The 15,120-nt window shown below is 47.5% G+C and overlaps 5 protein-coding genes across 5 annotated transcripts; 2 read left to right on the top strand and 3 right to left on the bottom strand.

Annotated features, from left to right (window-relative positions):
• The first annotated feature begins 435 nt into the window (after positions 1–435).
• Positions 436–1,576, top strand: C8Q69DRAFT_457187 (putative GNAT family N-acetyltransferase). Its single transcript, XM_028629882.1, has one exon. The coding sequence runs from the start codon at positions 833–835 to the stop codon at positions 1,325–1,327; it is 495 nt and encodes a 164-aa protein (XP_028487568.1). The 5' UTR covers positions 436–832; the 3' UTR covers positions 1,328–1,576.
• A 296-nt stretch (positions 1,577–1,872) lies between these two features.
• On the bottom strand, positions 1,873–3,441 carry C8Q69DRAFT_154262 (hypothetical protein). Its single transcript, XM_028625582.1, has 6 exons — positions 3,128–3,441; positions 3,037–3,073; positions 2,909–2,976; positions 2,480–2,853; positions 2,348–2,415; positions 1,873–2,278 (listed from the first exon to the last, which is right to left on the bottom strand). Exons 1-6 carry the CDS (start codon positions 3,314–3,316, stop codon positions 1,911–1,913), a joined length of 1,104 nt encoding a protein of 367 aa, XP_028487567.1. The 5' UTR covers positions 3,317–3,441; the 3' UTR covers positions 1,873–1,910.
• A 3,043-nt stretch (positions 3,442–6,484) lies between these two features.
• On the bottom strand, positions 6,485–8,482 carry C8Q69DRAFT_457179 (kinase-like domain-containing protein). Its single transcript, XM_028629881.1, has 5 exons — positions 7,956–8,482; positions 7,577–7,905; positions 7,210–7,508; positions 6,981–7,146; positions 6,485–6,886 (listed from the first exon to the last, which is right to left on the bottom strand). The coding sequence occupies exons 1-5, from the start codon at positions 8,258–8,260 to the stop codon at positions 6,714–6,716; spliced, it is 1,272 nt and encodes a 423-aa protein (XP_028487566.1). The 5' UTR covers positions 8,261–8,482; the 3' UTR covers positions 6,485–6,713.
• An 818-nt stretch (positions 8,483–9,300) lies between these two features.
• C8Q69DRAFT_504576 (hypothetical protein) lies at positions 9,301–11,799 on the bottom strand (the record flags this gene model as incomplete). The annotated part of the gene is made up of 1 exon (XM_028632607.1): positions 9,301–11,799. One exon carries the CDS (start codon positions 11,797–11,799, stop codon positions 9,301–9,303), a length of 2,499 nt encoding a protein of 832 aa, XP_028487565.1.
• A 1,516-nt stretch (positions 11,800–13,315) lies between these two features.
• Positions 13,316–14,878, top strand: C8Q69DRAFT_457169 (oxidoreductase). Its single transcript, XM_028629880.1, has 5 exons — positions 13,316–13,937; positions 13,991–14,300; positions 14,368–14,423; positions 14,480–14,588; positions 14,687–14,878. The coding sequence occupies exons 1-5, from the start codon at positions 13,486–13,488 to the stop codon at positions 14,717–14,719; spliced, it is 960 nt and encodes a 319-aa protein (XP_028487564.1). The 5' UTR covers positions 13,316–13,485; the 3' UTR covers positions 14,720–14,878.
• The last annotated feature ends 242 nt before the right edge of the window (positions 14,879–15,120 follow it).

Here is a 15,120-nt window from a genome sequence, read left to right as displayed (position 1 = left end):
AACCTAGACTTAATAGCTGGAGCCCCCGCCGCCAGCGCGATGTTGCATCCCATAAAGGGATTGGGCTGTCTAGCAGGAAGAGGCGAGCTCCGAAGAAGCATGTCTGGATCTCCAAAAGCCCAGGCGGGGAAGGCGGGTCGTGTTTTCTCTTAGGCGCTTTTTTCGTCCCGTCGTTGCTTATGGGCGTTAGGGCTAGGGCTGCCACCAGTAGTAGAGAGCGTGGTTTTATCACTGACGAGGTATCTGTCCATGAAGGTTGTAGTATATTTCATTCTGTATTGCGTACTGGGAAAGCTGATATATTGCTGAAAAGTATGTATTTATGTACATACATACATTGCACGTCAAACACCACGACCGTCTAGAACGAACGACATGCGGGGAAGCGCATCTTATCAGCACTTAGACTAAAGCTCGGAATTCGATGTAGAATCTGGAAGAAACCGTATTCTTTAAATAAAGGGTTTGGGTTCCTAAGGACATAAGTATACATCGGATTCAGTTATATTGTTCATTTCGATTTCTGTGGTTCTTCAAACAACCCTGCATTCGGGGAACTCCGGCTTCCAAGAACTAGATCAGGATATAGCCACGTACTGTGGATGCCTCCTTCAAAGCTTAACTCTATATCGACGGGATAAAGACTCTAGATACTAGATAATTTGTTGAATGTTGATCCCACCACTATTAACATCCTTGTTCTCAGCTGCCGGACGACTATATCACTTTCCAAAGCAACAATCAGACTTAGGTACCATATCAAACCTTTCAATTAATCAGCATCTACATCAATCGATAAAAAACGAAGTAAAATTGACTCCGAAACTAGAAAATGTCAATTCCATCCTCTGCCGATACCATATCTCAACCACCACCCGCACCAACCGGTTACACCCTCCACGACGGATACCCCTCCGTCCCATCATACCTCCACCTTCGCTCCGCATCAGGCCTCACACCCAAGACAACGGCCCAAGCCCGCGCCGCCTTATCCGGGAGCTGGTATGGATGCTACATAACTACCAACGACGACGACAGCACACCCGTCGCAATGGGCCGCATCATTGGCGATGGTGGCTGGTACTTTCACATCGCTGATATGGCGGTATTGCCAGAACATCAGAGACGTGGGTTAGGCGATGCGGTGTTGAAGAGGCTTTTGTGGAAGATTAAAGTGGAAGTACCATGGGAAGAAGGAAAAGGAGAAGAGAGAAGAGCAAGTGCGTATGTGACCTTGTTCGCGGATGAGGCGGGGAGGAAGTTATATGTGAAGAATGGATTCGTGGAGGCGGCGCCGAAACAGATGGGGATGGTGATGTTGGTTTGAAGGGTGAGTCTTGTGCTGGATAGGATTAGAACTATGTCGCTTTCTGTGATGGTAGGTTCAGAACATATTATTAGACCCCTAAGAGCTAATTAGCCCCCTATAGGGTCCCACCCCAGGTCCAGAATCGGGTGGGCAACTAGCTGTCCCGCTACGGGGTTCGATATGACTACTTGCTCTCTCGCAGTTCTAGAACTCGACGGATCGTTTGTTTCAAGTCATGAAAGAATTATCATATTAAAGGCTAGCATAAGTGCAGAGGCTAGCATGCAGAGATCATGATGGATCAAATGAAGATAATGGGGATAATGTATATACAAGAATAGAAAGTAAAATGGCACAGATTGGCCGTCATGATGGTATCAAAAGAAGAAGAAGAAAAAGGGTATATATGTACAGAGAATGCCGTAACTGTATTGGTTATGTTATGTCATGGGGCATGGGTATAAAGAATCCGGAAAAAAAAAGAATGTCTCCCAAAAGACGAGAAGTGATGATATGTAGTTGTTGAGAAATATGAAAACATGTCATGGCGTAAGCGGTGTGGAAGTTGAAATTCGAAACCCAGAGAAACGAACGAGAATATCTAGGGTTCAGGTTGCATAACGAGTCTGCGCTCACTGATCGATTCGAATTCTTTATTGGGCTCTTGAACTGTCGTCATCTCGGTGGTGACTTCGATACCGCTCATCGTGCTGCGACTCGTGTTGTCGTCGCCTTTCTCGATGTTAATGGTGTACAGATCGAAGTCTGCGCCCTGGCTGAGCATCGTGGCCTGATGTTTGGAGAAGGTTCCGGTGGTTCGCCGACCCGCAGTGCGTTCGTTGTAGCTGCTGGCGTTGATGAAGTGAGGGAACATGCGGGCAATCAGAGGCCGCAGGTAGGGAAGACAGGCGCAGATGATGGCGACGTTGCATTCAGCAGCGGTCCAGAAGGCGGCGCTGACGTTGTCCCCTGTACAGACATGTTAGTCTTGCTAGGTTCGAGATTTTCGTTTTGATAAGATGGAAGCCTAGAACTTACAAGAGGTGTCTTTGCTGACGGCAACCTTGTGAAGGCCACTTAGACGTAGGATGGACGTGATACAGACACTGGATGAGGTATGTTAGCAGGAGTAATCGAGGTGTGAGGGAGAAAGGGCGGGCAGGCACTCACATGGCACCGACAGCAAAGACTCCCATCAGGGCAAACTTTTGCTTCTTAGGAAGCTGCAGATGAGAAAGGACCGGCATTGGGATAATAAGGAGTGTGGTGTCCGTAATGATATTCATGGCAGCGTTGAAGAACCAGAGGGCTTGGAAGTTGAGGCAGTGTCCCTTGATCGTAGGGTCCCAGAACTTGGCCACCGGCACGCAGGTGAAATAGCCGCTGACGATGGCCCATGTCGAATAGGAAGTGACAACACACATCATGATATAGCATGAGAGACGGAGGCGACGATTAGGAAAAACCCGTAGGTAGTTGAAAAGAATGGAGAACTTGGTGCAGACCAGACTGCTGTTGTACATGGGAATGGCGATCCAGAGACACTAGCATTCAATCAGTCATTTTGCAATCATCATCTGTGCTTCTGTTGCGACCCACTCGAAGTTGAATCTTCATGGATTCTGGGGAGATGGCCCACTCATGCTTTCCAAGCCCATATTGTTGTTCTATAGCATGATATTAGCATCTCATCCGTATGGCAGTAGGGACTGTCTTGGGTAACTTACGACCAACAACTAGACCAAGATACACAAAAGAGAACGCCTGCAGGACACATTATTAGCCAGGTACAATGATAACACTTGAGAGTCGACTGACCATAGCCCCTAAGATTAACCAGTCTTCACGTCCTGTCGACTTCAGAAGACCGGCTCTCGTGTAGAGGCGCACCGCAACAGTCAAGGCGGCGAATGCCGTGAGCACGCCTGTAATGATCACGGCGGCTCTCCCTCGAGACGCTCCTGTTTCATCTCCCCGGGGGAATATGCTGCTGGCAAGGACGTCCATCGTGCTCCCTTGGCTGAACCAGTGTAGAAAATTGACGATCCACTCGGTGTTCAGTGATCGTTGTTGTCTTGGGCACAGGCACGAAAGGCTGCACTCTGCAGGTTCGTCAAGATGGAAGTGCGGACGTCCTGGTACTTCAAGGCCAGTACATCAGGCAGAAGAGGCGCACAGATGCTGTTAAAGTTATCATTATCTCTTAAATTTAAGCGCGAAATTTTCCCATGAGAGGAGACTCCTGCGGGGGTATTAGTTATGACGGGACGAAGGTTTTGATAGTAGTCAATAGTGTACCCCAGTACGGGAAGCCCGTCCACATCTTGGGGACGCCATAAGAACCCCTACGAGGCGTGTACCTTAGTACCATGTGGCCGGACGATGGTACCCTCGTGTAAGTACTACTGTACCTATGGAGCATCATAATTTGTCAATTACGCTTGTCTCCACCCGCGTCGATCTCAAAGCAAGCCCTAACGACGAGGTATAGAGGGGGGCGTCAAGATCACTTCGAGGCTGCTGACTGTTGACTATCACCGGTAGTTAACTTAGTCAATAATAATAAGGTAAAAAGATTGAGGACGAACCATGGATCTCCTCATCTCCCGGGCTGAAGTGGATCGATACTCTTGTCTGTCATGCAAAGATGACAGTCGACATCCCGCAAGAGCCGAAAGGTACCGCGTTCTGAGCAATTTTCAAAGCCATTGAGAAGACACGCTCGAGGCCGAGGAGACGCAATAATACCCACTGACTCTGCCAAATAGGGAACGGACGGACTCAAGAAAACAACGAAACGGTTACAGAAGGTGTGACAAACGGACAAACGGTTGATACTACGTGAGTCGTGCGCCGGCAATTATCATCTGGCCCTGTATGCCGATAGGAGATCTGCTGTAGGACGATCGTGGCGCCATCGCTGAGGAACGCATAGATCAGGGATAATAATTATTTGTGTACGGAGTACAAGTATTAGATTACTGTGTAAGCCTCCGATATTCCGCATCCATGACTGTTGCTTGGTGACGAAACGCACGAGCCATGAGGAGGTTAAAGCCCGCGGTGAATCCATGACTGACAAATCTGAAGCCCGAAAATTTCTTGCAGAAAGCTCGACCAACTACGAGATCAGATTCATATGCCCTAGCGTTCGAACGGTCCCAGGCACCGCGGTTGGCTTGGTAAGAGACAACGATTCAAAACCCTCGTGGTCGGCGATCTACAAGATCCACCCGTGGTGGCGCCAAACGAAGTCTGAAGATGGTAAAAGCACGAGGCTCTAGCCAGGGGATTATTGATTTTACCCCGCTCCGAATCGCGACGTCTTGCTCCAGTTGTTAACCTCGGCGCAGATCTTCGACACGCCAGCTCGATCGCGCTTGCAAAAGAGGTCTTGCAATTGGCGAGACGTGGGATACACGGAGCCCGGAGAAAGTGCTCGTATGTCTTGGATTTCTTCATGAGATCCTCCAAGAGACCTCCTTTTGGGACCTCTGCCACCTGTACATCCCCACCGGATTGACCGCGACTTTGTTTTTGTCGCAGGAAACCAAGGCAGATGCGAGCTAGATAGACTAGTTAGCAGTATTGAGGCTGATAGTGACCCTGGTGAGAAGATGCGAACCCACCATGATTCATGGAGAGACCAGATGAACGCAAGTAGTGAAACCACGCGATGGAGAAACCTCCGACGAGCTGGTGCAACCTGCTGTCCCTTGCGAAGGATCGTTGACCGCCACGAGAAAGTCGAACTCGCATCTCCATCCGATCACTTCCAACCATGGATAGCCCATATCCACTGACAGCTTCGGTCTCATTACTCTAGACTCTAGAGTATGGTACAACAATGGTCTGCCATGTTGTTTATTGCTCATTCGGCTCTGAACAGTTCTCCTCTAGGCTCGTTCATCAAGTCGCCACTCAGGGCTATGATGCGGAGCTTGACCGTACCATACTCTAGTAGTGCGTGAGACGCGCACGTCATCAGGGCGACATCATATGCCTAGCTGAGATGTTAGATGTTGTATTGGCGGCAGTAGTGGTTATACTACCTAGATACTCGCCAACTAACCAACTTGTCGCAGGAACGCATACCAACAGAGAACAGTTCCGATATGGATTCACTCTTCTAGAACAATCACTGCTTGTTTCGAGACCCTTGAAAGTTGAGAGCCTCTCGACGGGGAACCCTGGTCTCTAGCTGGACCCTTGATTACCATACAGAAAACTCTCGAATCCATTATTATTAGTAGATATTGGCTGTGGAGACGGAACGGTCCAACCTTGCCGAGCCGAAAGCCCGCTAGGTAAATTACTAACACCGTACTCTTACGGAATAGTTGATAATTCTCAGTTACCAGGAGCGCAACGCAAGAGTCAAAGGCGAGTCAACGCGCGAGGCCCCTGCAGTAGTAGATATGTAGTCCCTTAGATTGCAGATCTACTAATAAGCACTGCCATTTGCTCATAACAACTTCCTTAGAGTGTTGTGTTGCGTCATAGAGGACAATTCCAGCCTTGTTTGTTCCAGTTCTTACGCTCTAAATATTAGAGAATGTAGAATCCAGCTGAACACCGATGTCTAGCATCCCAAGAGTTGGTCGGAGCATCATCGGATACATATTGCCAAAATCCCAATGTTGGATCAAGACATTGATTCGAAAAGAAAGAAAGCAATAAGGCGGTGGGAACTATGTTATCCTGAAGACGAGTAGACTGGAAGGAACTTCAGAATACCTGGGTCTTACATTGCTAAGTTACACCGGCTAAGAATTTCTGTTGTTCTGCTTGCATGTCACATGTAAGAAGAGCTCAGAAGAGAAATCCAACGCTGTCACTCCTGAGCGCCATATTTACTTAACCCAACAATCTCACATCATTTTCCGCCTTGACTAGAAATACTATTTTGATCTATTTCTCTGACGGAAAATATACTTAGCTGACATTTTCGCGCTAAGAGAAAGTCGTTGCTCTTTTATTACACCGGACAGCGCCAATATGAGGGATAACTATCTCTGCATATATATAACCCACTTCGCGCTATCTGTCCCTCTGCACGTTACCGTCGCGGAGTTTCCCATCCGATCTCGACAACTAGGCTGCGGGTTACAATACAACATTGACTTTTCTATTTTCTTTGTTATGTGTTGCATAAACTGTAATAGACTTTCTTGCTCTCGACTTTTCAAAGACTCTGAAAGTGTCATCATCGTCTGTCATAGCAGAAGATCGTTCCCGCCACTATTGAACTACAAGCATCAATTGGAGTAACTTGGTTTATAATTGCTTGGGTACCAGCCAGAAGGGACTGTAATGGTGACACAACTATACCTAGCGTGCTAGATTTACAATTGACTCTTGCGAATAGAACAAACTGGTAAAACCGGGCGTGGTGTCACATTTTCTAGCCTACCAGCCAAGGATCCTGTAGAAGCTCTTTAGCCGTGGGTCTCTCTTCAGGCATCCAGGTCAATGCTCTTCGTATGAACCTGAGGAAGCCACATTTATCCTCTAGTCGAGTTTCAAGGGCCTCCAAGGTACGGCCACGCGGTATGGGCGCAAGGCCTAGCCATTGACCTATAATGGGAGGGGTCAGAAGTCATGATACGGAAAAGCGACACATTGCGGTTTGTCTTTCTAGGTGTCTACTATTCTCAGGTAGCCAACATACCTTGATCGTCCCAAAATATAGATCTCCGCTCTGGATTCTTGGCCAGAAATCCAGGTGGAGGTGGACCCAAAGCGGCAATAAGTTGGGCAAGATGAGCAGCATCGTAAAGATCTCCGTCCTCATCACGTGCGGTGAACAATATCTTTGGTTCAAGGAGTTGCCAGGCCTTTCCTCAGAACGGGGTCAGCGTATATGCCTATGTCAAGGATGGGGATTTGAATCAACACACCGTTAGGCCGACACTCCACACATCAACGGGATAGCTCCATCCTACATAAAGCAATATTTCGGGAGCCCGGTACTCCAAGGGCATTATATCACCTCCGTGCGGTCCAGGACCAATTCTGGCTTCACCAAAATCAGAAAGGAGCATTGGGCCCTCCTTGGGCTTCATTAACCGAGAGTGGAAGATAGTTCGAGTGGACGACACTATCTTACGCAGAACGGGATGAGTGAACTCCCATTCTTCAAGGGTTCGTAGAAGATCATTGTTATAAACGCCAAGGAGCATGTTGCCAGGGTGCACATCTACAATTTATCAGTGACAAACTAAATGAGATATTTGAGTCGAAGAAGGGCAGTGGGAGGGTAGATACCAGTATGGACAGTTTCTCCTTGGGTGTGGAGAAAATCTAAAGCCTTTAGAAGCTCGATAATGGCACCCTTGACGAAATTTTCTTCAAACCCATCCGGCCAAAAGACTGTCTTCATATCACGCAGACTCATTTGCGCAGCTTCAAAAACGAGGACAACATGGCGGCCGTCTGGACCTGCGGCTTCGAAGAAGTCCAGTAGCCTACGGATGTTACCTCGCCCTACATGTGAGCTCTCGGTGATATGTCTAGCGATATGATGATAGAATGGCAGCTCGCGATGAACCAACGACGTGCGCACATACACCTTGAGCGCGACATACTGGCGAGCTCTGAAAGGATTAGTTAGAAATTCCCAACACTGGACCCCACGCCTACTTACTTCAAATCCCGGGCTAGCCAAGCGGTTGATGAAGTGCCAAATCCAAGCTTCGTAAGCACCTGATAGCGGTCCTTGAACACTTCACCTAGTTGTACGGGATAGAATCGATCAGCTCGGTAATCAGGCAACTCCTCTTCTTCCACTAGGTGGTCCGGCTCAACGGTCTTAAATCCACTTATTGGAAACACTCTGCGTTTCTCCATGGCGGTTTGCATCACTTTTCTGTCCTGTAACTTGGTTGCGAAAGCTTTCACTGAAGACATGACGGTAGACCACCGTAAGAGCATTCTTAGTCTACGGTGCATCGAAAAGGTCCCTTGAAGACTGGGCTGTCCAAGTACTGTTGATAAATGGTGGACGATCAGTCAAGTGAAGAGCGCTTTTAAAAGGAAATGTCATTGTTGAATGGCACACTACACAGCAACCATGGTTTAACGAGAATTGATCGTTATTTAATACATCGCGAACCTGGGTTTAACGACACCCAAACGCGGGCCGATCGTTGGTCCGAAATAGTCCCCTGATGGTCTCCCGATATTAAAGTTACTTGCATTTGACATCAGAAGCGCCGAAGCACTAGTATTTATAGTGTGGCATCTCTATAGTGCAGAATAAACTATTCTACTCTGTACTCCTCTTTGCGTGGCCATTCGGGATCTTATATGACAACTAGATTTACGATTCACCTTTACAAGAGTATTCCTCAGCCTAAACCAAATGACTTGTAAACCTACTCTGGATTGTCTGTGCAACTTGGAATGAGTCTCAGACTGCAAGTTTTCTCGGATTAGTTAAATATAAATCGTGTGGCTGGGTGCAAGGAGCAGGAAATGGGAACCACTAATATAAACTCCTACCATACTTAATGACAGTGAGCTTTCTCTTCTATTGGCGTATTCCCAAGTATCATAATGCGCTATATCTACTGGTACTTATCAGCTAGGCCGGTTTGTATTCTTTAATGTACTGTACAATCTAACAAATCTTGACATCGGCTGTCCATGTTCCCGAACCTTCCAGGTGATTGTTTCGAAGCCTTGGTATTCGGTTCGGTATTCATGCTTCCTGCGATTTCATTGCAAGTTATCTCGCAGGGGAAGCAAGAGTTCAATACATGTGGCGCTCCTGCCCGGGAACAATACTGAACCGTTCAAGTCGTCATTAGCAATTAATTATTCACCCCAGTAATGTACAATGTGCATGGCTGAAAAACATCAAAGACCATGAAGGAACACTTAATTATAACTCGACATCAATGCATAAACAGTACCCATGATCCATGTCATGACGCCGCATTAACGAACCAAGGAGCCATCGGACGTGACAAAGAACTCAGGAGATGATTTCAACAGGATACGAACAATCTTTCCAGAATGGAATCGACCGCTCTTCGTATGTAGTGATGTGGCTTGCTTTTTGATGGTGATTTTGCTCCAGGGGTGGACGGCGTGTTCTGCAACTTTTGTCCTGGTCGTACCTTTGCTGCTTCGGCTGATGTTTCGGTGCCGAACACCCTACCTATGTGGCCAGCGAAGCGTTTCCAGCTCAAGCGTGGCTTGTGTTGCCGACTCTGTGTTGATTTGACATCTTCCTCAAGACCGTCTCCCGACCACTTTGTTATTGGCTGACCCCCTTCTGTCTGGACAGGATTTTCAGATGTCGACCCAACTAACTCAGTGTCATTAACGGTGCCAGTTGAGGAGGACAGTACTGGTTTACATTCGCGCTGAGGTGAAACGAGACCAGGAACTTCGGCTAGATTGTCGTGTCCGCCCTGGTCATGGCTGTGCACATCCTTTGGATCAATGGCTGGTGACACAATGGCTGGTGACACAACGGCTGGTGACACAACGGCAGGCAAAAACGAAAGCGGTGTAATGAGCTTAGGCAGATTGTGGCACTTCAAACGTTCCCTGACTCGGGGGATGTTGTGAGGATCTGGAGGACTCTCGAGCTTCTTTGCTTGTAACACTCCGCTGACGGGGTTCTGCTTTTCAACCATGACCTGTTTTGAAACGCCTCGAGCATCGGCGTCATTATCAGGGTCGACATCAGAATTCTCCTGTCGAACCATTTTCTCTTCGCTGGAGTCTAGTGACGCAGCAACAGACGAAAATGGTGTAACGAGCTTAGGCAGACTGTGGAACTTCGAACGTACCCTGCCCCGGGGGACGTTGTGGGGATCTGGAGGACATTTGTGATCACCAGGAACGACTTGCAGAGATGAAGACAGGTAATTGTTGAGGACTTGATTATTTTCTAGGTCTCCTGCTGAAGTTGAGCCCGATATGTTTTCTACTTGAAGATATGGACGCTCAGTGTGAGCAACAATTCCCCGGGCAGACGAAACCGCAGTGCCATTCCTTTCTCCAAGCTCCTCTGTGATGGTATATAGTCCATTGTCGATGGCAGGAGTGTTGTTCACGATCTCATCCTCATCGTCCCACTTCTCGTCCACACTCGTGCAAGACCTCAAGGGTGAGAGAGCATATATTCGACTTTGCCTCACGATGCTACTATGTCGCCACGGGTCGATACTTCTCTGCCGTTCAAAAAGTGATTTCTGAGCATTCGCTCGCTCGGCCCTATTCATTACTGCTGGGTGCACAGTGAAACCGTTGGCGATCACATACTCCTCAGTTCCATAACTCTCCATGATTCCTTCGTCCATCCGCGTTCCCTCATCAAAGTGATTCTGATCTTCCCTCCACATTCCATGCAGCGTATAGCACTTGAAGACATTTCCTGTCACTGTCCGGATAAAGTCCTGGCCCCGACGGCGCAGATCTCGCCAATCTCGCCCATAATATACCACTGGATCGATGAACTTCAGGGCTCTGGTCAGAATCGCTTGCACCCTCATCTCATCATAGAGTCGTGACACCTTTGGCTCAGACACGATGTACCAGAGTGATACTGCTGGCGGCGTATCACTGTACTCGTACACTGCCTCGCCGAACCAGTTAAAATGATGGATATTCCATCCCGTCGTCGATGCCCATGCGGTCATTTGGTCGCGGTAACTGAATTCGGCTTCAACGTTCGCTCGGAGCATCTGGTCCTCTGACTCCTCTACATGCGAGACAGGAAAGGGGTCTTCGTCTTCGCGAGTTTGCGATTCTTGCCCCGGTTCAGGTGTCTGGCAGCGAATCTGGGATGAGTCAACAATGAGAGGCCCCCCTGGGATATTGACGCGGATAGGTTCTGCATCTGTTTCCACTTGAGATTGCGAATGCAGAGTCTCTTCAGAGACTTCATCATCGTCCTCATCTGCCCAGTTGAAGTTTTCGGGTTTCAGAAGAGCGTCGATACGCTCGCGGTCCATGGCAGGTTCTTGTTGGCTGGCACGAGATTCCCTGTCAATCAAGATGTCTGCATTCCTATAATGGTCTTCCCCATTACCACTGCCCTCCACTGTTTGCCCACCGCTGCCAGAGTCCCGCTCATGCTCTTCATTGACTGTTCCAATGATTGCGACATTCGACGCCGCTTCAGGTTGGACACAGCAAACAACGAACATCCTCAGGAGCATATCCCACTCCCATGTATAATTCTCAATGTCAAGTTCGGGCTCCATGGCAGGAACAAGGAAAGTGGATTCTGCGAGTCTCTCGCGGCCCGAAAGATCCGTGATCCATGCGTCAACAGCATACCATGTCCCTTCACGCTCCATTGCTCGCAGATAGGCGTATATATGGCTGGTTATCCCACCGTCTTTCACCTTCACAGGATCGTCAACATGGCAATGTGTGCCTGTCGCAGCTTCCTTCTGGCATATATCTTGTCGGTGAAGGATCGAAGAGAATACTGGGGCCCATGCCCTACAGACACTGTGGGATGTCATGCTCGGATCCATGGGAATGAAGGAGATTGATAAATAAATAAAGTGTAGAATGGAGGTACAGAATAAATGTAAAGCCACCAAGGGCTTTACGCGAAAGTATATCCTCTATTTCAGAAAAAAAAGATAGCGGATATTTTTATTGCGGTTCAATAACCAGACCAGCAGGTTATAGGAAAGCAAGACATGTAGGTAGATAAGGAATGCAGGAAGGTTAAGTCCATATAAGCTGAGGAATACTGGAGTAGCAAATCCCATGACTAAATCTGTGTTGTATCCATTTATACGGTGAATGAAAGAAACAAAGTGAAAGGAAATTGGACAATAAAGTCATAGTATAACGAGGGGGGTTCCTTCAGAATCATGAATAACGGATGGGTCATACCATATATATTAGTTTGCGCGGCTATGCAAACAAAGACAGGAATGACAAAGATATTCAAATCAAAGGTATATACTGCACAAACAATGCTCTTGACAGTAAAGAAGCCCAGCTGCAGCCTTATAATATGGTATATCGAATTGGACTCCTTTCTTGGTGATATGACATATTCCAATAGCCCGTATAACGCTGAGGCTTAATGTTGGCAAACCGCTGAGGGAGTTATTATACTCATAAGGTATATGGTCTTATCAATAACAGTATAAAGATACAAACACAGTAGAGTAACGGAAAATATGTTAATTATGGAAAAATTCAATGTTCTATAAGACTTCCTGGAAAGAATATTCCCAATCTTCATGAGTAGTTAAGCGACATGTCAGCCTCTCTGTCTTTTCCAACAAAAGACAAACAACCACGCATAATCAGGCAGTTGGTTCCGCTCTTTTATTGTGACTGTACATACATATGATACCCATTCAGAGTCAAGGGACCTAGAATGATGTGTTGTCTCTAGAGTTGAAGGGGAGTGCTAGAGGATGGTCGCTATATATATATTTCTCTTGATGGGAACTTAGCAATAGAAATAATGCCATGAGTAAATTGCAATCATGCCAGTCAGTGTTATCTAGTAGCCTTTGAGTGGAAGCAACACTGGTTTGATGATATAGATGGCAAATTATTTGTCGCGGCAACATAAAGTTATTTTTCATACAATCAAGGACAATTATACAATTCAGCAATCATTATGCTACTTGTTCTTATCTCAGTCGAGCATAGCTCAGATAATGAGCGTCATTCACTCGTTCGAGGCTCAAATGACTCTTATGTTATCGATGGTCGTGTGGTATAGGTTAGGCATAATACAATGAACAAAAGTGATATCATGAAGCCTATCTGATAGTTATGATAACAGTTGGTGTTGATAGGCAGGAAAATATATCTACCGATAGTGATAGCACGAGGACCTCGCCGCGGGGTAGAATCGCAGTGTAAAGTGTGCATATACAAAAGCAAATACTGGCCCTTTCCTCGATGTCTACGGTATTTATATTAGAGGCACCAATATATATCTAGACGATGGTAAATACTGTACCAGAAGTAATTATAGACGTAAAGGCATTGATATTGATCGGGACGAAGTCCGACGGCTTTCCGTCGGGTAGACGGGCGGAGATGCCAGAGACATTCCCCGCACGCCCTCCGATACCGAAGGTAAATCACGACATCGCCGCCCCTCCCAGTAGATAAACACTTGTCCATTCTCAACGAGCTATACGAGGTTATCTTTCGCGACCGGACATCTCATGAACTATTTGCGCACCTGCACGAATTCAATCAGACACCTCGCGCAGCTTGGAACGCCCAGAACTCTCCCCGCGCTTCACCCCTCATCAGTCCTAAGCAACTCTACGTTTGGGCCCAAAGCTCAACAGGTCTTTCTCAGACGCGCAATGGCCACCGCACAGGCAAAGCGCCTCGAAGGCAAGACGATTGTCATTACCGGTGCCTCCTCCGGCATTGGCAAGAGCACGGCCAAGGAGTTCGCCCGTACCGCACCTAAAAACTTGAAGCTCATCGTTACCGCCAGACGGTTGGACAGCCTCAAGCAGCTTGCCCAGGAGATTAAGGATGAGGTGGGAGATGGCGTCAAGGTCCTGCCAGTCAAGCTGGACGTCAGCAACCCCGAGGAGGTGAAGAATTTCGTGCCATCTCTGCCGGATGAGTTCAAGGACATCAACGTGCTTGTGAACAATGCGTAAGGATACGGCTCTTCGAGGACTCGAGTGAAAGTCATGCTAACGGAACCAGTGGTCTTGTTAAGGGTGTTGCAAGAGCTCCAGAAATTGCCGCGGAGGACATGAACGTTATGTTCGCGACCAACGTTACCGGTTTGATCAACATGACCCAGGCAATCCTGCCCATTTTCAAGAAAAGAGACGAGGGCGGCAGAGGAGACATTATCAACATTGGCAGCATTGCAGGCCGTGAACCATACCCTGGTGGTAGCATCTACTGTGCCACCAAGGCCGCTATCCGCAGCTTTACGGACGCTCTGAGGAAGGAGCTCATCGCGACCAGAATCCGAGTGATCGAGATCGACCCCGGTCAGGTTGAGACGGTATGAGAGTGCTTTTTCCGGCCGAATATATTCGTCACTTTACTGACAACTATATCCTCCGCAATAGGAATTCTCCGTCGTGCGATTCTATGGCGACAAGAAGAAGGCAGATGCTGTTTATGAGTAGGCCAATCCCTTTTCGGGGGAATTTTCCGACTGAAGCTGACCTTTTGCTATAGGGGCTGTGAGCCGTTAACGCCAGATGATATCGCTGAGGTCATCGTCTTCGCTGCTGGCCGGAGGGAGAACGTCGTTATTGCCGACACGCTGATCTTTCCTAGTCACCAGGTAAGTCCTTTGGCATGTTTCTGCCAGAATATACCGGAGAGAATATACTAGCCAATGCTGGTATTTGCAAAACAAGACCTGCTGACAGATTTTCATAGGCTTCTCCCTCCGCTGTTCACAAAAAGACATAAGAAAGGAGCCAAGATACCACAACATAGATTTAGCATCCAGTACTTAACTTAACTATATTGTTGTGACTTAAAGCTGGATAAAGAGTGTCGGATAGCTATACAAAGTGCATGCCAGGAGTATAAATCACGTGAAATTAAATATATATTGTTTCCTAGCACCATTTGAGCCGATATCCTTGATATATGTACAACTCGAACCGCAACCTGATAAGAGAGGATATTCTATATTACCCAATCGCGCCAGTAGTGCCGGTAACTCCGACGCAGAGCAGCAGTGGTGTCATCCTTCGAGTCGTTCCACTGTGGAGCATATCAGTCTTAGTGATCACCGTAACTAGTTAACTATCGGGCGGACAGGGGCAAACGGTTGCATAGAAACGTCAATGAATATTCTGGATGAT

This window comes from Paecilomyces variotii, assembly GCF_004022145.1.
Source record: "Paecilomyces variotii strain CBS 101075 chromosome Unknown C8Q69scaffold_2, whole genome shotgun sequence".
Classification (NCBI taxonomy): Eukaryota; Fungi; Ascomycota; class Eurotiomycetes; order Eurotiales; family Thermoascaceae; genus Paecilomyces; species Paecilomyces variotii.
The sequence above is the reverse complement of the archived record's forward strand: the minus strand, read 5'-3'. Positions and strand labels throughout refer to the sequence as shown.

Coding starts and splice junctions, on each gene's coding strand:
- C8Q69DRAFT_154262 (XM_028625582.1), bottom strand. CDS start 3,316: ATGGACGTCCTTGCCAGCAGCATATTCCCCCGGGGAGATGAAACAGGA. Junction 2,416..2,479: donor GTCTTTGCTGTCGGTGCCAT/GTGAGTGCCTGC, acceptor TACCTCATCCAG/TGTCTGTATCACGTCCATCC. Junction 2,279..2,347: donor CGTCAGCAAAGACACCTCTT/GTAAGTTCTAGG, acceptor ATGTCTGTACAG/GGGACAACGTCAGCGCCGCC.
- C8Q69DRAFT_457179 (XM_028629881.1), bottom strand. CDS start 8,260: ATGCACCGTAGACTAAGAATGCTCTTACGGTGGTCTACCGTCATGTCT. Junction 7,509..7,576: donor AGGAGAAACTGTCCATACTG/GTATCTACCCTC, acceptor GATAAATTGTAG/ATGTGCACCCTGGCAACATG. Junction 6,887..6,980: donor TATATTTTGGGACGATCAAG/GTATGTTGGCTA, acceptor CTCCCATTATAG/GTCAATGGCTAGGCCTTGCG.
- C8Q69DRAFT_457169 (XM_028629880.1), top strand. CDS start 13,486: ATGAACTATTTGCGCACCTGCACGAATTCAATCAGACACCTCGCGCAG. Junction 13,938..13,990: donor AACGTGCTTGTGAACAATGC/GTAAGGATACGG, acceptor TAACGGAACCAG/TGGTCTTGTTAAGGGTGTTG. Junction 14,301..14,367: donor ACCCCGGTCAGGTTGAGACG/GTATGAGAGTGC, acceptor CCTCCGCAATAG/GAATTCTCCGTCGTGCGATT.
- C8Q69DRAFT_457187 (XM_028629882.1), top strand. CDS start 833: ATGTCAATTCCATCCTCTGCCGATACCATATCTCAACCACCACCCGCA.